General features: G+C 31.4%; 7 protein-coding genes across 8 annotated transcripts; 3 read left to right on the top strand and 4 right to left on the bottom strand.

Moving 5' to 3' along the window:
- Positions 1-5: 5 nt before the first annotated feature.
- LOC128388564 (uncharacterized) lies at positions 6-1,998 on the bottom strand. The gene is made up of 5 exons (XM_053347975.1): positions 1,622-1,998; positions 1,126-1,542; positions 856-1,061; positions 675-780; positions 6-591 (listed from the first exon to the last, which is right to left on the bottom strand). Exons 1-5 carry the CDS (start codon positions 1,992-1,994, stop codon positions 8-10), a joined length of 1,686 nt encoding a protein of 561 aa, XP_053203950.1. The 5' UTR covers positions 1,995-1,998; the 3' UTR covers positions 6-7.
- On the bottom strand, positions 1,956-4,366 carry LOC128388567 (mannose-1-phosphate guanyltransferase alpha-A-like). 2 transcript variants are annotated; one of them, XM_053347980.1, is made up of 4 exons: positions 4,135-4,366; positions 3,839-3,968; positions 2,533-3,717; positions 1,956-2,439 (listed from the first exon to the last, which is right to left on the bottom strand). In XM_053347980.1, the coding sequence occupies exons 2-4, from the start codon at positions 3,876-3,878 to the stop codon at positions 2,339-2,341; spliced, it is 1,326 nt and encodes a 441-aa protein (XP_053203955.1). In that variant the 5' UTR covers positions 3,879-3,968; positions 4,135-4,366; the 3' UTR covers positions 1,956-2,338. The 2 variants fall into 2 exon arrangements, with proteins under 2 accessions (XP_053203955.1, XP_053203954.1); XM_053347979.1 differs by having other exon boundaries at positions 3,839-3,948.
- Positions 4,367-4,482: 116 nt separating this feature from the next.
- LOC128388566 (dolichyl pyrophosphate Man9GlcNAc2 alpha-1,3-glucosyltransferase-like) lies at positions 4,483-7,361 on the top strand. The gene is made up of 6 exons (XM_053347978.1): positions 4,483-4,917; positions 5,020-5,756; positions 5,824-5,994; positions 6,087-6,157; positions 6,241-6,309; positions 6,596-7,361. Exons 1-6 carry the CDS (start codon positions 4,806-4,808, stop codon positions 6,936-6,938), a joined length of 1,503 nt encoding a protein of 500 aa, XP_053203953.1. The 5' UTR covers positions 4,483-4,805; the 3' UTR covers positions 6,939-7,361.
- On the bottom strand, positions 7,356-8,821 carry LOC128388568 (uncharacterized). Its single transcript, XM_053347981.1, has 2 exons — positions 8,505-8,821; positions 7,356-8,385 (listed from the first exon to the last, which is right to left on the bottom strand). The coding sequence occupies exons 1-2, from the start codon at positions 8,553-8,555 to the stop codon at positions 7,594-7,596; spliced, it is 843 nt and encodes a 280-aa protein (XP_053203956.1). The 5' UTR covers positions 8,556-8,821; the 3' UTR covers positions 7,356-7,593.
- Positions 8,822-8,932: 111 nt separating this feature from the next.
- Positions 8,933-11,074, top strand: LOC128388572 (uncharacterized). The gene is made up of 3 exons (XM_053347984.1): positions 8,933-9,277; positions 9,739-10,388; positions 10,470-11,074. The coding sequence occupies exons 2-3, from the start codon at positions 10,092-10,094 to the stop codon at positions 10,611-10,613; spliced, it is 441 nt and encodes a 146-aa protein (XP_053203959.1). The 5' UTR covers positions 8,933-9,277; positions 9,739-10,091; the 3' UTR covers positions 10,614-11,074.
- Positions 11,075-11,261: 187 nt separating this feature from the next.
- LOC128388571 (uncharacterized) lies at positions 11,262-14,673 on the bottom strand. The gene is made up of 3 exons (XM_053347983.1): positions 13,967-14,673; positions 13,657-13,788; positions 11,262-12,463 (listed from the first exon to the last, which is right to left on the bottom strand). The coding sequence occupies exons 1-3, from the start codon at positions 14,082-14,084 to the stop codon at positions 12,270-12,272; spliced, it is 444 nt and encodes a 147-aa protein (XP_053203958.1). The 5' UTR covers positions 14,085-14,673; the 3' UTR covers positions 11,262-12,269.
- A 4,327-nt stretch (positions 14,674-19,000) lies between these two features.
- Positions 19,001-23,692, top strand: LOC128388499 (serine-rich adhesin for platelets-like; the record flags this gene model as incomplete). The annotated part of the gene is made up of 6 exons (XM_053347907.1): positions 19,001-21,331; positions 21,826-22,175; positions 22,250-22,427; positions 22,513-22,756; positions 22,840-23,120; positions 23,185-23,692. Coding segments are annotated over 6 exons (3,633 nt in total), but the record flags the coding sequence as incomplete, so codon positions are not given.

Genomic DNA, 23,692 nt, shown 5'->3' with positions numbered 1-23,692 from the left:
TAAACAGTTAATTATCAGCTTTGAATTTCGAATCCTTAATCACATAACCAAGAGAATCAAGTTTAGCTCTTAAATTGTCACATGATTTAAGAATACTTTTAAATTGTTCTTTCGCTTGATTCACCGTTAAATCAGTTTTAATTAAACTTTCCAATGATAATGTTCGCACTTGATTACGATGATTAATCAAAGTGATTAGAAGTAAATCTTGTTTGGTATTAGTTGATTGTGAACCATCAGGATAACTAAGGCCAATTGAATTCATCCATTTGTTAACATGAGATTTAAGACAATTTAAATCAATTAAACTTGGATTGACTAACGAATCAGAGTAATTAATTACTTCCAGAATTGAATTTAACCCTTTCTCTAGATCCCAATCATTGGCAGCACCAGAAAGTATTTCATCAGTTGATTGTTTGAGTAGATTAGATAATTTTTGATCATCAGGTTGACAATTAATTAACTGTTCATTACGAAATTTATTTAATCCAAGCGAAAGTGTCTTCTCTTTCATTGAGAGATTAAATTGTTTAAATCGTCGGTCTAATTCACCATATCTTTTGATAATTAAACCATCATAATCGATATCTAATAATTGAAGAAATGGAGGAAAAAATTACAATCAAAACAATTAGATTTAAATCAATTCTAACGGGATTCGGTCTACTCACCGCTACGATAATGTTGCATTAGGCACATGATCCTAAGAAGATCAGGACTATTAGTTTTGATAAAATCTTTGATTGTGATTACGTTTCCAATTGATTTGCTCATTTTCTGTGATGAAAAACAAAATCGAAACAATAACAATTAAGAATTGGAAAGAATCAAAATTTAGAATCAAATTCAAACCTCTTTAGCTATTTTGACGTGACTTGAATGGAACCAATGAGAAGCCCAATTAGTTGCTGATTGTTTGTTAATTTGATCAAAATAACAAGATGAACAAACTGATTCGCAGAAATGATGAGGAAAAATTAAATCCTTTCCACCGAAGTGAAAATCAAGAGATGAACCAAATAACCAACTTGCAATTACACTACACTCGATGTGCCAACCTTTTGCAAGAGAAAATTAGTTAATTGTTGCATGATTATCATTGATTGACAAATGAGTACTAACCTGGTCTTCCTTTTAATTGTTGACCATTAACTGGACTTGTATAGACCCAAAGTGGTTCATTTGAAGCGCTTCTCCAAAGAGCAAAATCTTTACTTGATTTTTTACCTTTTGATTTATCGGTTATATTTTCAATCTTATCATTGAATTCATTAACCTTGGAAGTGTCAAAATTAACATCATTAGTTTCTGAATTAATATAAGCATATCCTTTAACTTCAAGTGAACCAATATAATCAATAATTTCATCTATATGATCAGTGACTCGGACAAATGAATCAACGGGAAGTATATTCAAAGATTGGAGATCATCAAGAAATGCTGAGAAATATTTATCTCCAATCGATCGGTAAGATACTTTTTCTTCAGCAGCTTTTTTCATTATTTTATCGTCAATATCAGTAATATTCATTGCAGTGACTTTAGAACAAAGAAAAACAATTAATTATAAAAGAAAACCACAAGAAAAAAGAATAGAAAATTTTACAAATTCTCTTACCAAGATTAACATTTCCGTAAGTTTGCAAGAATCGCCTGAAAATATCAAACCTTGTGTAGCTCATTGCATGGCCGATGTGACAATAATCGTAAACAGTTGGTCCACATATATAGACAGTTCCAATTAATGGTTCATTAGTTAATTGTTTACACGATAAAGTGATTGGTATTAAATCACCGGTAAGTTTAACCAACTCCTTTGAACGAGTGTAATGATTGTAAAGGTAAAGTTGATAATCTTTTCCATTAGAATCTGTTGTTGAATATGAAGAACCTGAAACAGAAGCTATTAAAGGAGATAAACGTTGGAATTTAGTTAATTTTTTTGAGAACAATTTATAATTACAGTTAAATTGCTTCTTTAATAAAATCATTTTGGGAACAATTTAAATTCAAATTTTGTTTACATTTGAGAAAAGAATAAGAGAGCGACACCTGGTGGATTAGAAAAAAATCTTACATGTAAACAAGAATTTTTTTACCGGTTAAATTAAGATTAAAATGTTTAATTAATTGTTAATTATAAACATTTGATTGTACGTTTTCATGTGGAATTTGACAGAATTATAATTGTCAAAAATATTGAATTTAGGAATAAAAATGTATTGATAAGAACGAGAGTAATAAGTTCACTTGTTGCTGGTTGGAAAAAAATATTAAACCATTTGAAGAAAATAATTTTACATTAAATGTAATTAAATTGTAATTAAATCTTTTTCTATAAGATGATTTCATTACGATAACTTCGACCAAGCTCTTTGTGGGGTAAAACAATTGAATTAAGAACAAGAAGTCCAGAAGGAACTTGAACATTTGAACCTAAATAATAAGTAGAAAAAAAAATATGTCGAGAAAATTTCAAAATTAGTAATCATCGAGTTAATTAATCGGTAATTGTTGATGGAAACATACCCAAGACCGTGATTGATGGATTTAATTTACCATCTTGGTTGAATAATGTTTGATTCTCCATCTTTGCAAACGCTTTGTCGGGATTAGGATCACTTGGTGTTCCCTCTACTCGAGTCCAACAACCAATTACTGTATTGTAACCAATTATTGAGTGTAAAATTAATGAATGATCACCAATTAGCGCATCACTTAAGATAATTGATTCTTTAATTCGTACTCCAGCTCTGACTCGAACTCCAGAACCAATGCTAACATTAGGACCAATGATAGCGGTTGAATCAACTTCGGCTGTTGGATCAATCCAAACATCACCAATGATTTCTGGTCCTTTGGTCGTTGTTTTATTAACTAAAAGACTTGGATGAGATCCTCGATACAATTTAAGATAATTACGATTGGCATAAATGGCCGAAGCAGCGGTTTTAACCTGACACCACCATTGATTAGTGTGAAAAGCGTTAAGATAATGGGAACCAGCCAATCGAGATAAAATATCTTCTTCGAGACTTAAAATTTCCGGTAAATCACCATTCATGGTTTTATTAGTTAAATCAAGATCAGAATAATCATCAGCATATCTTTCACCAGCTTCCGATGAGTTACTATCCTGTTTGGATTTAATTACCGAAGCAATTTGATCAAAAATGGTAATTGGACACAAATAGATTCCGCAATTGATCATTGTACTAACAAAGGTTGATGGTTTCTCGACGAAATGAAGTATCTTATGATTATCTTTCGCCTCGACAATACAACCATAATTAAGTGATTGTTGGCGAGTTGCTTCCGTAACCATTACAGTCATTGATCCATTAGTGTCATTTGGTATTGATCGGTGAAAATTCAACATGGCTGATAAATCAAAGTCTCCGCAAACATCACCATTGATTAGGAAAAATGCTTCAAGATTATGGCGACAAATTATGTCTCGAAAATGATAAATACCACCACAGGTTCCAAGTGTGGTAAATTCTTGAAGATATCGTATATCTAAATTGTACTCGCCGCTCATGTTACGGATAAAAGTGGTCAATGAAGCGTCTAATTGGTAATATCCCATGAGAAAGATTTCCTTTAATCCATCAACTTTGGCACAGGCTTCGATCAAGTGTTGAACCATTGGTCTTCCCCCAACAGGGAATAAATGTTTAGGTGTATCAAAGCTTAACGGACGGAATCGAGTTCCTAAAAACGAAGCAAAAAAAAACCAACCATCAAATCAGATAATCAAATCCAAAGAGAAACAAAAAAATAACCAATACAAAATGATCAACATTAATTGAGAGAATCAAAAATGTAAACAAACCTTTTAGAGGACCACCAATTAAAATAACTGCTTTAATCATATTGTAATCAAATAGGTAACTAATAGCAGGCAATCAATAGAAACCAATAGTTAAATTTTAAATCCAAAATCTATAATCAAAAGTCAAAATCTAATTAGAAACAAGAAAAAATTAATCCATGTAAACAAAGATGATTACACAAAAAAAAGGTTTCAAAAGCTACACAATCAACTTAATTAGAAGTTTTAGTTGATCATAATTCACACTTCTCATCAAACTTTCAACAATTACATGAAATAAAAAGAAATTAACTTACCAGTGATAGAATTAATCATCTAATTAATTAATCATCGTCGTCATCAATCATAACTAATCAGATGTTGAATATTGATTCAAACTATTAAAGAGCAATAAACAAAAAGAGTAACAATCAAAGAAAGAAAAGGAAAAATAATCATTAAAAGAATAACAGATTAATTAGATTGATATTAATTCGAAGACGTGTAACAATTAAGAGACAATCAAATTAAAGATCATAATTGTCATCATGTTATTAGAAAAGAAAACAAAAGAAAACAAACGAGAAAGAAAGAGAAAAAGAGAGAACAAAAATTCTCTTTCTTTTTTTTTCTCTTTTGGGTTAGACGCTAAATTTAAATTCTATACTCACTTTGTTTTCTCATCATTTAATTTCTTTGCTCTTTCTAACAATCAATTTAATCTGATTAATTAACTTCGACAATTAGTAAATTTGATTTCTCTTTATGTGTTAACCACTTGGGATTAAGTTTTCTCCAAACAATTAACCATTAATTGTCTAATTAATTTGATAAATTATCTTTTCTCTTGTTGTATTATTAATACACATGTGGCATTGGTTACTTGGTGTTGCCTATGTTACTTTGAGCTTAGTGTTTGTGGTTAGTTAATTGTTTAATTTGATATTTTTTCCTTTATTACAATTTACTAATTGTGTTACCGGTGAACATGGTATTCCAAGGTGTCAAACAAGCTATAACTCGGATGGATAGTTTCCTAATTCCGAGTATAATTTTAAATTTTATGTTGAGATGGTTAATCTCGCGCTTTTCATATTCTGGTAAGAATTATTTTTACATTTCCAAATTGTTGTTAATCTTTTTTACTTTGACTAATCTAGTTTATTTTTTGTTCTGTTTTGTGTACCTTTTTAATACTCCAGGTGCTAGAAATTATCCTATTTATGGTGATTATGAGGCTCAACGTCACTGGCAAGAGATTACCTTTAATGTTAGGCCAACCGATTGGTACAAAAACACCACTGACAATGATCTCCTTTACTGGGGATTAGATTATCCGCCATTAACTGCCTATCATAGTTGGTTAAATGGTTATATTGCCGATTCGTTCAATAGATCATGGGTTCAAATTCATACCTCAAGAGGAATTCAAACTTATGACCATAAGATATTCATGAGAAGTACCGTATTGGTCAGCGATGTTTTCATCTATTTCACCGGTTTGGTTTACTATTTTATGATTGTACGTAAACCTTTGACCCCTAGAGAAAGAGCAATGGTCGCAACAATTGGCCTTATGTATCCAGCATTAATCCTTATTGACCATGGCCATTTTCAATATAACTGTGTTAGCCTTGGATTAACCATTTGGTCAGTTACTATGTTGATGAATGGTCGTTACTTTATCGCCTCAGTCCTTTACTGCCTCGCCCTTAACTATAAACAGATGACCCTTTATTATTCATTCTCATTTTTCTTCTTCCTCCTTGGAATTTGCTTCCAATATACTAATCGAGCTAAAAGCTTAATTACTCTGATCACAATTGGATCTGCTGTTATTACCACTTTCACGGTTTGCTGGTTCCCATTCATTTGGGATATGGAGACATTTCTCTCCGTTGTCCAACGACTTTTTCCCATTTCAAGAGGACTTTATGAGGTAAGCATCAATTATGAAGAATCGTTTTTTAGATGATCATTTCTCACAATTGATTCCAAATCTACAGGACAAAGTTGCCAATATTTGGTGTTCATTGGAAGTTCTAATCAAACTGAAAACATTGATCTCGTCGGAAAACATGGCTAAAATATCAGCATTGACCACATTCACTTGCCTTTTACCTTCGTCTCTTCACCTGTTCAAAAATCCTACTGTCAAAAATTTCATCTACAATCTTGTAAGAAAAGGAGATTTTTTTCTACTCTACTGATTATAATCGGATTAATAAATTGTCTTCTCTAATTCTCTATTTCTCTCTGTTAATCTTAGGCTGGGACATCATTGATTTTCTTCCTTTTATCCTTCCAAGTTCACGAGAAGACAATTCTCCTTGTAGCCTTGTAAGTTTATCCACAATCAAACTACACTAATTAACTAATTAACATCAAATTTTTTCTCTAATTGAATCAATTTTCCATTTCAGGCCAGTTACACTTTTGATCCATGAACATCCATTCACAACTCTATGGTTTTACATTATATCAACATTTAGGTATGAAAACGAGAACAACAATCAAAAATTCCAAAACAATTAACAGTGAATTCATTTCACTTGATACAATTAATATTTTCTAACATTTACAATTAATAGTTTTATACTCTTTATAAAAAAAGAAGGAGAAAATTTGTTCCTCTTCCAATTTCTCCTTCTCTTATTTTCTTGGCAACTTATTCAAAATTCATTTATTTTTTCTACAATCAAATCCTCATCTCTTTTTACTTAATTGTTCACTATGAAATTCATTAATTCTCTTATCCTATTCTTTAATTATCAACAGCCTTTTACCATTAATGGCTAAAGATGGTTTAATTATGCCAACATTGGCCCTTACCTGTTTCTCGATGATTATTTATGTCGCTTTCTTCCGGGACATGGGACTTTCTGATTCGTTCAATGTTGTTCATAAAGCCCGAACAATCATCTTTGTCTCCTCGATTTGTGGATGTCTATTCTTAACACTGGCCAGTATATTATTAAAACCACCGACCCGTTATCCTCACATCTACATTTTACTCAATTCGATCTACAGTTGCCTCCATTTCATTGGATTTACACTCTACTATCATTATCTTCAATTTTATGCACAAGAACCTGAACTTTTCAAAGTTAAAGGATTATAAATAATTAATTTAATTGTTTATAATGATCAATTTTTCACCTTTATCATTAATCTCATCACTAATTTGCCTTATATTCTTGGTTAAATGAAATTACAACTTTCCATCTCCTTATTAATCAATTTAAATTGTGCAATAATTTTCTTCCCTCAAATTGTTGTCACAATTTATACTCATTTAGGAAAAAGAGACTACCAGTGATTTTGGTAAGATTAATTAGTATCATTTAATTATATAATCATTAGTTAAATCATAATCAATTTCTTAACAATACACTGTAATCATCATTAATGATAATCTATTCATATTTAATCATCACCAACAGTTTAACTTATAAACACCTTGACAAACCCAAATGATTATCAAACTGTAACCTAAATTGTTTTGTTTATCAAAGTCAATTAAATTAGAAACAAACTGTTACAATTAATTGTTTTAATTATATACAATATACAAAAAAAAAATCTGATATAATTTAAGGTTGTTGGTTACAATTTGATTCTGTTTTGATTCTGATTGGTGATAATCAAACTTAGTTAATTATTAGCACCTCAAGTTATTAATGAAAATTTTGAATTGATATGAGATTTAGGATAATCGAAATGATGAAATTGACCTAAAATGATGATTGTAAATGGAAACAATTTAAGAACCTTAATTATATACAAGGATTACCTGATTCTGGAAATCGGACATCAGCACATCCTTGATCCGATGATTTAATTTTGATTCTAAACAATCGTCCAGTTTTACCACAAACACACAATTTATATTGTAAAGTTTCCTCTCCATCACTGCTGATTGATCCTCCACCATGTGAGATAATCATACGATTTGGATTAATTGTAATACCTTGTTCACCATCAAATACAATTGAACCATTTAAACTTGAAAGACTAATTGAAGAAGCAGATAAATTGATTGCTTTAGATTGCACATTAACACCTTCATTACCAGAAATACTAATCGATTCATCAGATGAAATGGTTAAATCATCATTAGTTGGTGATCTTATTTTGTGAACATTTCGTATTCCTCCTTTAATTGAAATCGATGAAACTGAAGGTAAAGATAATTGTGAAAAATCAGGTGGAAATAAAAGTTTATCCGTTTTCCTTGAATAAACCTGAAAACCCTCCGGTGAACCAATTTCCAAACCATCAGAATTAAGATGTAAATAAGAATCTGGTCCCGCTTCAAGTGATACATCTCCTTTTATCTTGGAAACTCCGTTGATTACATTTTTATATAAATTGATACGATTCAGATAAGCCTGATGATTAAAGATAACATGACCATCATCACTAAAAGCAATCATCTCACTATTGGGAAACAATCGTAATTTATAGATGATCATTAAATTAGTAAAACTGGTCAGGGCCGAAATGATCAACAGAACACCAATAATCACAACAAGAGCCAATGCCTCCAATCCCTTGAATCCAATCACCTAATCCAAATCAATGCCAATACAACCATAGAAATAGAACAAAAAAAACTATAATTAACAACAATTCAATCAACAATTAACATTGGAATTAAAACTAAACACTAACTCCATATACTCACCTTACTGGAATGGTAACTTTCTGGTTGACTATGGATTGTAGTTGGACCCATGATGAGAATCAACAATTAACTATTTAATTGTGGCAATCTAATTTATCCACAGATAAGTTAACACCAAGAAGAACAGTAATTAAACATTCCAAATGATTAATAATCAGAGATGATGATTTAGTAGAGAAAAGAACAAACAAAAATATAGAAACAAAAGAAAAGAATTTTTTTTGTTTACTTCGTAGAGATTATTTGAGATTTCACTTTCTTTTCTTTCTTTTATTTTCTCTCATCTAAAAGGAAGATAAATTCTTAACTAGTAACTGATACATGGTTCAATTGGTGAATAATAAAATTCTGGTTGAGTAGACTCAGAATTCAGGGTAAACATGAAGATGCGTAAACATAAGAAATGGAACCAGAATTTTTTTGGGAAAAAACAAATTCTAACATTTTCTCTGTCTTTTTCTCTGTCGCATTTTTTGTTTACCTCTTTCTCTTATAAGGTTAATGAGACAAAGAAAATGTTGTTTACCAATTGACTCTAATTACTTTTTCATGTTTCCTTTTGTTATTTTCTAATTTATTCTTAATTATTGATTAATTTACATCATTCAACATTCTAATTGGTTAAATTTATCTTCATTTTATCTCATCTTTTCATCTTTATCAGTTTCGTTGGTTCATCGTTAACATTTTCTTCAGGTGAAAAAAAAAGGTTAATTAATTGAAGTGTTTTCATTTTATGTTAACAATTAATGGAGATCGATTTGAATTACAAGGTGAGAATTGCGTTTAATTAACCTTTCTGATTTAATCCTCTCCTTGAAGGATGTTAGTTATTACCCTTTAATTGTATAAATTGCGAATATAAATTTCACCATTTAACTTTCAAAATCTTCCAATTTTTTTAAAATCAATTTTTAGTTTCTTCCAATTTGGATGATTAGTTTTCTCTCGTAAATTGAACTAAAATTAACAAATCTTTTCAATTTCCAGGGATAATTGTCACCATAATCTCCTCACCTTTTACCTTTGATCCAAAAAGACTGACCTAGTTAATTTCCAATGGAAAATAACACATGAGAAAGATCCAAACGCTCCACCTAAAGAGAAATCCTTAAAATCCTTAATTACCCAATCCTCGCACTCACCAGACTAATTATGGTTAAATTTGATTCTATTCCTTCAACAATTTACAAATTCTAACAGAAAATTTTCTCAATATCCTATTCCTTTACAGGTAAACCTTAACTCTTTGAACATCACAATGGACCAGAGATCATTAACTTCGTCACAAGAATCAAATCAATCAGCTGATTTCATCTTCTCTCATCTGATTAATAATAATAATCTATCTCAAGATAAACATGATCATCTCTTAAAACAACAACAATTGAAACACATTAACAACAATTATCACAACCATAATTCAAATGGTATTTGAATCGCCTGAATATAATATATATTTCAATCATTCCATTGTTATTAATCTTGTTGATTGCTGTTAAATTATTTATCTTCATACACGAACACATTTATATATACATAAGAACGATATATTTATATCATTATCGTATTCATCGGAAACGGAAAATGTCCTCTCGAAATACACCAACCATGGAAACCATTTCAATCGGTGTACCAATATCACCTTGTGATACAATTTCTTACGCTTACCTTTGCTTGGCTTTAACTCTGTTCGCCGCTGGTTCGTTGATAACTTTACTCTCCATCGAGGAAAGTCACTCACTGACCAGCGCTTTTGCACGATTCTGGTTCATTGGACCTTTTTTCCTTTGCTGTGGTCTAATGGTCGCACTGAAAACATTAATTCACATCCGGAAGAAAACTTTGATCGATTATCTAACCCGACAAACTATTCTCGCTGCGGTAATTATAACTTTTCATCTTCTTTTCTAATTACAACAATCAAATACACTAATTGTTTACCTTCATCTTATTGATTAATAGCTTAATCCTGAAACTGATGGTCCCTATTATGGTCCCAGTGATTTAGAAATTGGAAACAATTACACTAATCAACCATCTCCTCCGCCATCATATGAAACTGCGATCGCCAATGGATTTAATCACCCGGAGAAAATTTATCTTTAATTTAATTCATCATTTAATTTTGATTCATTTTACAACTTTCAATCATTTCTCGTTGATTATTTAACATAATTTAACTAATTTCTTCCACTATTTCAACCAATCCGTACGCACTAAAACAAAACAATTAGATTGATACTTTTTTTTGCTTCTCAATCAAAAATTTAACCAAATCAATTTCAATCAAAATCCAACAATGAACAATTACTTTGAAATGATTTAAAAAATCTAAATTATTATGAATTACATTTAATCAAATCTATTAATTGCCATCGAGAAAAAAAGTAACTATATCCACAAAGGATTAATAATGTGACAAAATGACGAGATTAAAATTAATCCAATTGGCGAAATCACTTGAATTGGATGTTGATTGAAACACTAATTGTTGACAATTAACTAGTAAATTCAATCAAATCAATTGTAAACATCAAAGAGATGATTAAAAGGAAAAAAAACTTCAAGAGTTTGATAAGTTCATTGAACCGATAATCATATTGATTAAAGATGATAAATTAAGATGAATTAAGATTAAGAGGAAATTAAATTAAACATTAGTTAGCTGATTCCAATTACAATGAACCAACAGAAAAGGTTAAATAAGTTAATCAAACTTTTTTCTTCTCACCAATCAGTTGATTGGACTCAAAATTATTCAATAATCATAGAGCTTTTAATTGTTGTTATTCCTAAACCAATTTATTGATTATCGTGTTAATTGTATCGTTAAAAAAACCTTTCAAGATTTAGGTTTTCGATTTGATTTTTTTTTATAATAGTTGATGTAAGATTAATACATAATACAAAAAAAGAAAGAGAAGATAAATTGTCATCAGGGAGTAAGAAGATGAAAAAAGTGGTTAGATTGATGGATAAGAATTTGTTTTTTTGGTAAAATTGTTCAATGTTCATGATTTCCTGAGCTTCAATTTTCGGCTTCATGATGTTTCCTGATGATGAAAACCTCTGGTCCTTTGATTTGCTTTCTTTTTGCTTTGATTTGTGATCGTTTCCAATGAGTTCATTTTTGTTGATTCGAAGAGTAAAGTTTTCTGATAGAATTGAAATTTCATGTTGTTAACCTGAATTTTGATCAGATTCATGGAAAATGTTTGAGATTAAGCTGAACAAACAAGAAGGGAAAAGATGAATTCTGAACTGGAAATGATAATTTACTTTACATCTTCGTCAGTTCAAAGTTTTTTGTTGTTTTAGTCAATCAAATTGTCATTTGATTTGATTGCCTGTTAGCTGATCCATTTGACAAAATTACACCACGATAATGATACAAACTCATCGGGATAATAATGGACATTATTGGAGGAAAAATCAGGATAATAGCTGAACTTTGGGTAGTCAGAAATTTAGAGATGATCAGAGAGGAAGATGATTAGTTTGAGTAGTAATAATATTAGGATTAGTATTAAGATTATATTTACTAAAAGGTTAATAATCAGTAATGATTTTTTTTTGCTTTTTCTTTGTCGTTGATTTATATTAATTTCACTTTCATAATTGTAAGAAATAGAGAAGAGAAAAAGAAAATTTTTGTCTTTCGTTGAAGAGAGAAAATGTTCAATGAGTTGATTGATTAAGAAGATTAATTGAGTTTTAATTGTTGTTGAGGAGACTTTAAATCTCTTTCTGTTCTTTCATTGATTAAGCTTCCTTGTCGTATGTTGCTGTTGATGGTTTCTTGGCTTTTGGTGGTTTAGGGCCTCCCTTTTTTGGACATTGTTTCTTAATCACTTTGGTTCGTTCACATTCAGGACCATCTCCCTCGGTTCGGGTGAGAAGTCGAGTTTTTTCACCATTTTCACAGGGTGACCATTCTTCCTTCGTGTATTTACAAGCTAAATATCAGAAAAGGAGAGAGAGAGAGAGAGAGAAAGATGAGAATGATTAGTTAATAGAAATATAAAAGGAACCTGAGAAATCATATAAGAATTGAACTCGGGAATTAAATTAAATCTGATTCACTATTTGTGTGTCTGTGTACATGAAAGTCCTTAATTGGAGCTAATAATAGATTCTTAGATAATTAATAATAAATAACAAGATTATATTGATTAAATTGATAAATATTAGAGTTGTCATAGGACTTCACCAATTAATCTGTTGTTCATCCTTAATATGTATCATGTTTCTAGAATTAAATTTTCTTAATCAAAAATAAATAACCATGAAATATAATTAAGAGAGGAGAAAATAAGATTTACCAATTATATTATCGCAAGAGAAACATAATACAAATATAACAAGGTTAATTCAATTGTAGAGGTTAGATTTAAGAGGATTCAACAATTAGGAACAAGAAAAAACTTTTCTACCCTGAAAATGTTCAGTTACCATGAATTGAAGATTAGCAAATTTCCAATGAGATTGAGAAATAATAAATTACTATTAGACTTTGATTGTTCCGAGTAGTTAATTTTGAAGATGAGAAAGATGAAAAAATGAACAAGATTATACAAATAAAGAAAAGTAATTCATCAATTAAGATGGATAAATATTAATTATCATTTTCAAGGATGAAGATAAAGATAAAATGAAGAAATCAAGTGTAATTCTGTTTTTCCGGTTCTCAAACAGAAAAACAGATAAAAAGAAAACGATAATGTTTATATAATAATTAGCATCTTCTTCGTGTTTCTGTTAACTTGACTTGAGAACAAGAGATTCTATTCTAATTATATAATTTATGTTTTTCTCAATTCTCATTCTGAGATATTAATTCATTTTCTCAAGGTTCAATTGGGTGAAATAAGATCTGATCCCTTTTATATAATCCCTGAAGCTAAAGACAAACTAAATCATGTGATTTGTTTTTCCTTAGTAAACAAGAGTTGAAATGAAATTTTCTTGTCATGAGAATCAATCAATGTTTTTTTTGTTACTCGATTCTAATCATCACAAATTGTATAACTAAGAGATTTGAAACTATTAATATTTCAAAATCAGGGAACTGGATTTATCTTGGAAATGGTGGTGATGATGGAAAAGAGATTTGGATTGGAAACTAAAAATTGAGAATCTTTTTTCCTACCTGGTTTACATTTCTTGGTTGTTATTCGGGTTGGTTCACAGTTTGGAGTTGAAGTTGGGACTCTTAAAGTATCAGTTCGGGTTTTCTGTCCATTGGCACATTCTGACCATGGTCCTTTGTTGTAACGGCAAGCTGATTATGGAGAAAGAAAAGAATTGAAAATTAGTCTCGGGAAACAAAAGAATTAGAGTTAAAAATGGCGACCATAAGAAAAAGTAAAAAAGTGACCACTAAGCAGAGAATCAGATTTAGGATTGAAGTTTCTAAATTTTGATTAATTTAACAATATTTATGAAGATAAATATATTACATGACTGCTTGACATTTGTCTTCTGGGGTCTGTCTGATGGACTCTCACAGGCCACGAAAGCGATCAGTATGACAAGAATAAAGATGAAACTATTGAAATACATTAATTTGGGAGACATTTTGATGAGTAAAAAGTTGAAATCGTTGAAGATTCTAGATGAAGATGTTGATCTTTTAAGAAGAGAGCAAAAAAGTGATGAATTGCTGATGGATCACAAAGAGGAGAAGAAGAGAAAACACCAAATGATAACTGGTGAGAGAAAAACAGTTGGACAAAAGAGTCTTAAAGAAAAAGAGGATGATGATGAAGATGATTGGAAGAGAGAAAAAGAGAGAAAGAGACTTGGTGAGAAAAAGAAAGAGAATAAAAGGGAATAAAATGTATAAGAGAAGTTTTTTTTTTCTCCAAAGAGAAAATGGGAGAAAATCTCTAATGCGCAATGAACCCGAATATTCACACGAAATTGTAGTAATTCAAATGTTCGGTGAGAAGAGAACGATTGATAAAGAAAGAAAGAGAGAGAGAGTGAGAGAGTCAAATAGAAAAGAGATAAATTGAATTGCAGATATTTCTTCACACTGAATCAATTAATCACAGGGATGATTTAAAAAATGGAAGAAAAAAAAAGAGAAAAAGAACAAGAATTAAAACAAACAAATGTAGAAGAAAATAAAACCAAGAATATTCAAAGAGGACGAAGAAACATTTCAAAAAGATATTCTCTCTAAACAATCAGAGAAAATTTGAAAGAATTGAACAATTAAATCCAATTAAATTCTCGAAATCAATTAATTAAAATGATCTTAAATTCAATTGTAATTTTTATTTTAAGCTTTAACAGCGACCTCAGGGGAGGCTTCGATGAATTAAAATTCATCGTTTCCGGTATAACGACCGTACAAGGGAAGGGAATAAGGGACAAGTAAGGGAATTAGGGACGAAGAAAAGAAAAGAAAATAATAAAGTAAATAACAAATTTTCTCCCCTGAGGTCGAATTACATATTAATTGACAGATTAAATCACAAGTAAATGGACCAAAGTCCTGTTCGCCTAATCCCAATAAAGGGAAAATGTTCTCCTCAAAAAATGTTCTCCTTAAAATATTTTCCTCGGACCAGAGTCCTTTTCAAAATCGTGGCGATTGTCCAAAGGTCCAAAATTGGTTGGCTCATTAGGTATGACACAAAATTAAAAAAAAATAAAAATAAAAGAAAAATTAGAAATTAAATTTTTATAATTATTAACAAAATCTTACCAAGAAAACACATGGTTGTAATTCACTAACGGCCCAGTCCTAAGATTGTCTGGAACAATATAAATGTCGGTTGAAATGTTGCAATCTAGGTATCAACCTGATCCCTGTGATTAGCCAAACAATAATAAAACAAAATCAACTTTTAAATTCACAGGTAAATTTAATTAACTTAAAATTTATCAGATCAGTTTTTCAAATCAATCAAATTTTTTGTAAACAAAAACAAAATTTCGCTGTACACTAACTCCATCTATCGGTTGGTTTTCGATCTATTTTAAGATAAAAGATTAACTTTCTTCGCTCCTAATAAGTTTTAATTTAATTAACTTTACCTGTGAGTTCAAAATTAAAATTTGGATTATTATTGTTCATCTTATCACATGGACCAAGTTGAGACCAAAATTATGATAGTTCAACAGTTTTTTAGTTGTTTTTTGTTACTCTTAAAACTGAGCTATTATTACGTCGTAATAACCTCAACCATTTTGTTTTCTTGAGTTAACTATCTTTGGACCTGATTTTCATCGTTGTCACAAACAATTGGCACCAATTTCAACTTTAATCAAACTAAATACTATACACTAAAAGAGAAACAATTAACAATTAAATTTTCTTTAGGCCACTAATGCCATCTATCAGTTTATCAATAAACTATTCTCACTGATTCGTTTTTTTATGTTTAACTTTTTTCACTCCTGATAAATTTTTAATTTAATAATAATTTAGTTTAGTTTCTCAAAATGAATGAGATGAAATGAAATGAAAGTAAACAATTAAAAGAAATCCAGAGAATGACTAAAGAACAATCTGAAAGTGAGTGTAACTTGCTGCTTTTAACACTTAATTGTTAAAGGTGTCGATTAATTGTTTTGTCAAATTTTTATCAATCAGAAAATGAGAGGGAAAAAAAGTTTATATCTTGTTCAAATTGTTCCTTCCTCTCTATTTACAAGCCAAGAACTGAGGATGATGAAAGAAAGAGGAAAAGAAACAAAAAAGTTCGAAAGAAAGTAAGAAGAGGCTTCTAAGTCGCACCCACTCTTAGTTGGCATATATTTTAAGGTCTCTCGAAGTTGGCCAAAAATGGACCACATTCTTGTTCGTATAAGTTCAAAAGTCGACAGAGAAGTGAAAAAAAAACAGAGAAAGACCAAGATGATGATAAGACAGAGAGAAAAAGAGACAATCTCTCTCTCTCTCTCTCTCTCTCTCTCTCTCTCTCTCAGTAAAAGACTCGAGTCAACAGTTGTTATTGTTGTTGTAACAACGGTTGATCATCAGAACTTCAGTGATTGTTTTCAATTAAATTTGATTGCTCGATTGATTGAATTAGTTTAATTTTTGTTTGTTTGCTGAATGGAATCAATTCAATTGGATGCTGGATAATTACAACTTAAGGTGTTAATTGTCACCAAACCATTATTACATTGTATTTGTATTATCATCGGATAATAATAATAATGGAACGACAATTAAAAACTTCGTATAGTTACTACTTTAATTATTATTGAAATACTAAGTTTCTAGTTGATTAATTGGTAACATCTTAGTTTAAAGTAGTGGGCTGATCAATTAACAAATTGTCAGACTTATTCCATTAAAATTATTGATTGACTAAGCAAGTGAGAGCAACAATTTGATTGTCTTTGGCTCTCTGGGCCTTTCCTAATCAAAGGTGGCCCTTAATATTGAGACCTAACCTAATTAAAACAAAGCAATTAATTGAATAATTAGTTAATTTCGTAGGAATAGTGTTTTAATTAGCTGATTAACCCTGGGCGGGTTAATCAGCTACCATAAACTCAGATTTTACCGATCAATTTCAAAATAAAGATATGAAATATTGATCTCAACTCAATTTATAGTAAATATTAATAATTACAATCAAATTGTGACAATCAACGATAATCAACAGTTACGACTATTATTATTATCATCAAATCGTTAAGAAATTGTTAAAAAAATAACAAATTAGAATTTAATTTTCAACCTTTACTCCCAATTATCTTGCTCATCCTCATCATCTTTATCATCATTAACTTAATCATCTTTGGCAAGTTTAATTAATTGTTGATTAAGCTCGACTAATTCGATTTTGTCTTGATTTAGCTGTCCTTTCCTAATTAACAGCTCTTTATCTCTTTTTGTTTCTGGATATTGAACTTTCACTTATCACCTCTCCATTTCTTTTAACCTGAATTTCTCATGAACGGTAATTCAGAATTCATATAACAATAGCTCATGGGCACGTATTTATTGAGATTTTGATCATCTTAATTCGAGAATTAAAGTCGAAACTTATTAGTTTCATAAGTTTTACTGATTCGAATCAATTTTTCGTTTTTCATTTGTATTTAATTTCATAATCTAAATTGAAATAATCTTGCCAAAGTTGAGAAAAGTTGAATCATCGCTGATTGTTGTTCATTGAATTGATTAGTAAACTTAGTAACCTACAAGTATTGTAACATATTATTGAACTAGGAAGTTATCATCTTCATCTTGATACTATTTTCGGATTATCATCTTTGAGTATGAGAATAATATATAATTTTGCTCACGATGATGATGATGATTCTGCGGTGATAAAAAAATCCGGTGGTGGAAACGAAAAAATCGTTTAGTGAAAGTATTTTTAACGCACGAGGTGTAATCTAATTTTCATCTAACTTTCTGTCTTCATCTTATGAATTTCTATCTTTTTCTTTGCTCAGTTTTCCTTCTCATTCTTTATTTGGACCTTTGATTCGACCCTAAACAATTACCCTCTCTTTCCCAACCACATGTTGAGCCTCTTTCCCTCAGGCTAAATCACTCGACTCTACGATGAAAATTCAGTTAACCTGAAGAAACAAAAACACCAAAAAAGTTCACCTTTAATCCAATACACAAATAACTTGATCTCAAATCTTAACCAGTGTTGATTATCCATTCATTCAACTGACAATCAAATTGATTCATTGCAATACACTAGTTTCCATGTAAGTCTAATCCGATTCAATTAAATTTTCCCCACAATCAAAATATGAAAACTCGTAATTTCTTTATTCATCAATTTCCCTCTTCCTTATTATGAATTGATTAACCTGTTCCTCTCTCTCTCTCTCTCTCCCTCTAATTAACTAATTCGATATCGATTGTTCTGTCTAATTAATGTTCATGTTTCATGTATCTCACCAATGTAAATAACACTTAACCCCTGTTGAAATGTAATTGTAAACCTTTTACACCCTCAACAATTAACAAAACCTTTGGTTAAACTGATTGTGATTTGTTTCATTGTGTTTATGTCAATGAAAACTTGAGCTGATCAAATTGAGTTTGATTTTTTTTTCCAGTTAACATTTAAATGGTTACATATCATTGGTGTTTTTTTTTGTTGTGTAATTTTAATTGTGAACTTTGTCAATTAGCTGATTAGAAAAAATTTCGTTTAGTTGTATCATCTTTATCTTCATCTTCTTCACCACCATAACAACATCATCATAATTTGAGTAACTTTTGGATGATAGTCAAGGTTTATAACGGTTTTTACATCATCTCTATGTGTTTCTATGTTTAATTCAAATTGCTTGTGTTTTAATTTTTAATTATCAGTGTACACATTGGCTATTGATTAACATTTTTCAACTCTCCCACCCTAACAATCAATATAATCTTAAGATAATTACCTGTGTTTAAATTATTTCTAATGTGTTGATTGTTGTTTTCACCTTTAGGATACCTTTTATTATCATCTTTCTATTAACCTAAATGTGATTTGAACAATTAAATTTAATCGTCAGCAAGTCAGATCATCACGGCGAACAAAACTCTTAAGCCAATCAAAAAGGTCCTTGGACATAATGTTGACCATAGGACTGGACCTGAAAGTGTAATCCAACGAAATGACACTAGAGGAGGAGGAAGAGGAGGAAGTACTAGAGGATCTATTGAAAGTGAAAATCCACCAGCGACAATTAATTCACCCAATCTATCTGATTGTGCAGCAATTCAGCTTTTAGCTGAAGATGTTGAAGAGAAATTAGAATCTCTCTTGAAAACCTTTGTAACTGAGGATAAGCTTCGTCAAGAGGCTCGATTGAATTTGCTCAATAAACGAAGTGCATCATTGACTAATTTAAATGCCTTCGATCCTGGTGGAGGTGGATCACCACAGGAAAGAACAAATTATCGAACAGTCCAATCTTCCAATCAATCGAATCAAAGACAATCAACTAATCAGGGAAGATCTTTATCTTCGGCAACAGGACGAGCATCAAGTTTCATTGTACAGAGATCGCCATCACCTTCATCGTCACAATCATCATCGTCATCGCTATCACAATTATCTCAAACATCGCCATCCTTACAAAGATCTTCATCATCATCTCAAAATATTTATTCACCATCATCACCAACAACCAGCTCATCATCAACTCTTTCCACATCATCTTCAGCTACAAGTAAAAAGTCACCCTCCAGTGTCTCGACTCTTGGCTCAAATACCACCACGACCAATACAAGTAAACAGGGTAACCGAAAGATTGCCAACAAAAATGAGAATCATACAAGATCAACAGCCAACAACAGCTCAACAAACATCAGTCTGGTCCCGGAAGCTGATAAAGTTAAAATTAGAAACACAGAATCTGCTGGATCTTCAATGGGAATCAAAACAAATTCATCAACCGGCTATGGAAAAGATTTTGTCCAAGGTGGAAGAGGAAGATTAACAGGTAGCCCATTGTCATCATCATCTTCACTTGGTGGTCATTACTCAGGACCCGGAAGTAAATTGAAACAAGCTCGAAGTCAAGAAGATTTAAGATTGTCCGCTGAAGTTGAAAGACTACTTTCCGGCTTAACTGATTGGTCTCCTAAATCGAGATACATCCAATTAATAGCGGAAAAATCGGGCTTACTACCGGATAAGAAAAAATCTACAAGTTCATCAAGATTATCATCATCATCTTTAGGTTCTAAAAGTGATCTTTCCTCTTCAACTAGGTCAAATGGCCCAAGTAAAGGTCCATCAGAATCTGGGGGTCGTTTGTCTAGATCAAGTATCCATGGTAAGGATGGGTCAACTTTAAGATCGGCAAGTAGAAGTCCTGAACGGGTTCCAAAGTTACCTGTAATAAGTAATAGCGATGTAAAAGATCAATCGAAATCAACGCAAAAATTAATTGGGTCCAAAGTATCTCAATCAACAGGACGAACAAGTTCACCTTCATCATTGACACACAATCAAAACAATACAAGTAAAGAGATGACAATTAACTCATCGCCATCTAGCACAAGGGGAACAACAATAGCCCCTAATAATCAAAAGGTGATCTCAAAAACACCAACACGAGAGACAAAAAGTATGGAACAAATTTTAGCCGATGCATTGAAATTAACGGAAGACGAAACAGCGACCTTAGTTGCGACACGAGAAAATTCATTAGCCACTAAATTAGCTAAACAAAGAGCAGAAGAATCTAAAGGCAGTCCAATATTGAAAGATTCGAGTTCATCATTATTGACCATTGATGGAAAATCATCTCAATCAAATTCACTCAATTCAGAGGGGACGAAATGTTCAGAGATGAAAACACCAAAAGAAGGGAAAAAAGAAAAGGAAGACGATGGACGTTTCAAGGATTCGTTGTTTTCGTCTCCCGTTAATTACGCTAAAAGTAGATTTGCAGCCTCGAAAGAAGCAAATGAAAACACAAGTGATCTCGATAATTTAAATGGTTCCAATTGCCGACAATCAATGGTCAATGAAGCTAAACAAGCTTGGGAACAAAAAGCTTCCAAGCAAAGTAGCGACAAACCGATCTACGTTCGAGGATCGAGTGCTTTCAGTAATCCCTGGTATTCAACGAAATCCAATGAAGTTAAACCAACATCATCTCCAAGTAATACCAATGGACTAAATGGATCACCCAAACCATCAACTACAATTCATCGCACTAATCCAGTTCGACCATTTTTAACCAAAGGATCGGTGGCAGAGAGGGTTTTACTTTTCGAGAGGCGACCTGAGCTGAAAAAAGAGTCTAGATCATCTTTAAGTGAAGCTAATAAATCAAAATCTCCCGTTCTTTATAATACTTGGCGAAATCAAGATAAAACTCAGGTGAGCTGAAAGTTTTTTCAACCCAAAGTAAATCTCCGACAATTAATTATCCAATCACTTGTTCAACTTGAGGAATACTAACCAAAGCTAAATATTCAAAGTTAATTCAGCCAATTTACCAACTAACTTCATCACCATGATTCATAACTTACAGGATCAGATAATCTTGGCTCGATTCCATAATTTATTATTCGTAGGCTCATGAAACTATTGCTTAGGTTGACAAAATTAAACACTTGTTCTGATTCTGAACAAAAAAACATGATATAAGGAAGCAGAACTTTTTTTTTTCAAGTCATCATGTTAAAAGGTTAAATAATTTCCTAGATAATTTTAAGCTTTTATCATGATAATTATTATTAATAGATTGTGATCAGACATTCAAGGAATATGTTTCTCAATGAAACTGGTTGTCACATTGATTGTTGAATTTGAATCGTAATAAAAACGATTTGATTTGGGCGATTATCTAAAATTTACCTTTCCAATTTCAGAGTGATGTTTCACAAATTGCTCAGAATTTCATCCAACCTGTGAGCTCAATCAGCCGTCGACCATCAATAAATAGTGTAAGAAATTCATGGGGAAGTAGCTACAGTATACCAAAGTTTTACTTTCCCTCTGGTCGACCTTATTCTGCGATTGAAGTTGATGCTCGAATACGAAGGATCGTTGAAGAGTTTAATCGTTTACCTGAATGTTCATCAAGTCGAGAAAATTTCGGACGTATAACCAAAGCGGCTGGACTTCCCTTATACTGGAAACAGGCTCTATTTAACGCGGCTAATGGTGATGCTCGTAATCCGATAATCACTTGTGATCAGTTTGTCAAATACTTCAAGGAGTAAGTAACATGAATCAATTTCTCAATCTGAATATAATAACATGTAATCATTTCTATTCTTTGCCTTTTAATAGTCTTGTGTTAAGCTGCCATGATGATGCTTCCAAATTTGTCAGGATTTATTCACAGGGTAAACGAAGTTATCTTTTACCTGAAGATTTTATCGCCATGATGCAAGATGTCATTGAGACTCACCCTGGATTAGGATTCTTGAAAGAAGCCACTGAGTTTCATTCTCGTTATGTTCACACGGTAAAAACCATAAGAATGATTCTTATAAATTCTTAAGAAACTTCGCATCTCTGAACATTTTCCTCGATATTTTTTTTCGCAACAGGTTATTGCTCGAATATTTTATTGTGTCAACAAATCATGGAGTGGACGGATAACAATTCCAGAACTAAAGAAGAGCAATTTCCTTCTTGTTGTCTCTCTATTGGAAGAGGAAGATGATATCAACCAGATTACAGATTATTTCTCATATGAACATTTCTACGTAATATATTGTAAATTTTGGGAACTCGACAAGGATCATGATCTGATCATCGACAAAGAAGATTTGATGAGACATAATGATGCAGGTTGGTTAGAGTTTAGTTTACATCATATTAACGTTTATCTGATCTTCATCTCGGCTAATTTGATATTCTTGTTATTTCAAAAGCTATTTCATCTCGAATGATAGACAGAATATTTTCCGGTGCTGTTACTCGAGGCCCTGTTCGTAGACAGGGTAAAATGACTTATGCTGAATTTGTCTGGTTTCTCATCTCGGAAGAAGACAAGAAACATCCTCGAGCAGTTGAATATTGGTTCCGATGTATGGACATTGATGGTGATGGTTTTTTGTCCATGTACGAATTAGAGTATTTTTATGAGGAGCAAGTTAAACGTATGGAAGCTCTAGGAATTGAAGCTTTGCCATTTAATGATTGTCTTTGTCAGGTAATTTAAATAAGAAAATTGTATCCACAATTTGAGATTGATTAACCTAATTGTTTCCTCTCAGATGCTGGATATGGTTCGACCTAAGGAAATAGGACGAATTGCCTTGGCTGACCTGAAAAGATGTCGCATGACTCCAGTATTTTTTGACACATTTTTCAATTTGGACAAGTATCTTGACCACGAGCAGCGAGATCCGTTTTCATCGAAAGACAATGATGACAATATAATTTCCGATTGGGATCGATTTGCTGCTGAAGAATATGAACTTCTGGTAGCTGAGGAAAGTGCTCAACAAGCTCGATCCCGTTAATAGAAAACATAGAAATCGATAATCAAAACATCACTAAAACATCAGAATCCTTTATCCTCACTTTATTTACTCTTTTTTACTCACAACCACTGAGACTTTCATATTGATCACGACAATAACAATACCACCTTCATCTTTCACCTTAATTCTCATCATCATCTCATAACTTTGGATAAAGTAAAAACCGAAAAACTAATCAATACAACTAAGATATTACCGAAAAATCAACAATTAATAAAATCCAATGTCTATAATCTCA

Source organism: Panonychus citri, unplaced genomic scaffold (genome assembly GCF_014898815.1).
Source record: "Panonychus citri isolate SS breed McGregor unplaced genomic scaffold, ASM1489881v1 Contig00100, whole genome shotgun sequence".
Classification (NCBI taxonomy): Eukaryota; Metazoa; Arthropoda; class Arachnida; order Trombidiformes; family Tetranychidae; genus Panonychus; species Panonychus citri.
Note: the sequence above shows the minus strand (reverse complement) of the source record. Positions and strands in the feature narration are given on the sequence as shown.

Bases quoted from the DNA above. Each gene is read 5' to 3' on its own strand.
- LOC128388568 (XM_053347981.1), bottom strand. From the start codon at position 8,555: ATGGGTCCAACTACAATCCATAGTCAACCAGAAAGTTACCATTCCAGT. The intron at 8,386-8,504 runs GTGAGTATATGG...GATTTGGATTAG, and splicing joins AAAGTTACCATTCCAGTAAG to GTGATTGGATTCAAGGGATT.
- LOC128388566 (XM_053347978.1), top strand. From the start codon at position 4,806: ATGGTATTCCAAGGTGTCAAACAAGCTATAACTCGGATGGATAGTTTC. The intron at 5,757-5,823 runs GTAAGCATCAAT...CCAAATCTACAG, and splicing joins TTTCAAGAGGACTTTATGAG to GACAAAGTTGCCAATATTTG. The intron at 6,158-6,240 runs GTAAGTTTATCC...TTTCCATTTCAG, and splicing joins ACAATTCTCCTTGTAGCCTT to GCCAGTTACACTTTTGATCC.
- LOC128388567 (XM_053347980.1), bottom strand. From the start codon at position 3,878: ATGATTAAAGCAGTTATTTTAATTGGTGGTCCTCTAAAAG. The intron at 3,718-3,838 runs GTTTGTTTACAT...CTTCGTTTTTAG, and splicing joins AATTGGTGGTCCTCTAAAAG to GAACTCGATTCCGTCCGTTA. The intron at 2,440-2,532 runs GTATGTTTCCAT...CTTATTATTTAG, and splicing joins TCCATCAATCACGGTCTTGG to GTTCAAATGTTCAAGTTCCT.
- LOC128388564 (XM_053347975.1), bottom strand. From the start codon at position 1,994: ATGATTTTATTAAAGAAGCAATTTAACTGTAATTATAAATTGTTCTCA. The intron at 1,543-1,621 runs GTAAGAGAATTT...TTTGTTCTAAAG, and splicing joins TTACGGAAATGTTAATCTTG to TCACTGCAATGAATATTACT. The intron at 1,062-1,125 runs GTTAGTACTCAT...CTCTTGCAAAAG, and splicing joins ACAATTAAAAGGAAGACCAG to GTTGGCACATCGAGTGTAGT.
- LOC128388572 (XM_053347984.1), top strand. From the start codon at position 10,092: ATGTCCTCTCGAAATACACCAACCATGGAAACCATTTCAATCGGTGTA. The intron at 10,389-10,469 runs GTAATTATAACT...ATTGATTAATAG, and splicing joins GACAAACTATTCTCGCTGCG to CTTAATCCTGAAACTGATGG.
- LOC128388571 (XM_053347983.1), bottom strand. From the start codon at position 14,084: ATGTCTCCCAAATTAATGTATTTCAATAGTTTCATCTTTATTCTTGTC. The intron at 13,789-13,966 runs GTAATATATTTA...CTCCATAATCAG, and splicing joins GACAAATGTCAAGCAGTCAT to CTTGCCGTTACAACAAAGGA. The intron at 12,464-13,656 runs GTAGGAAAAAAG...TCTGATATTTAG, and splicing joins AACCAAGAAATGTAAACCAG to CTTGTAAATACACGAAGGAA.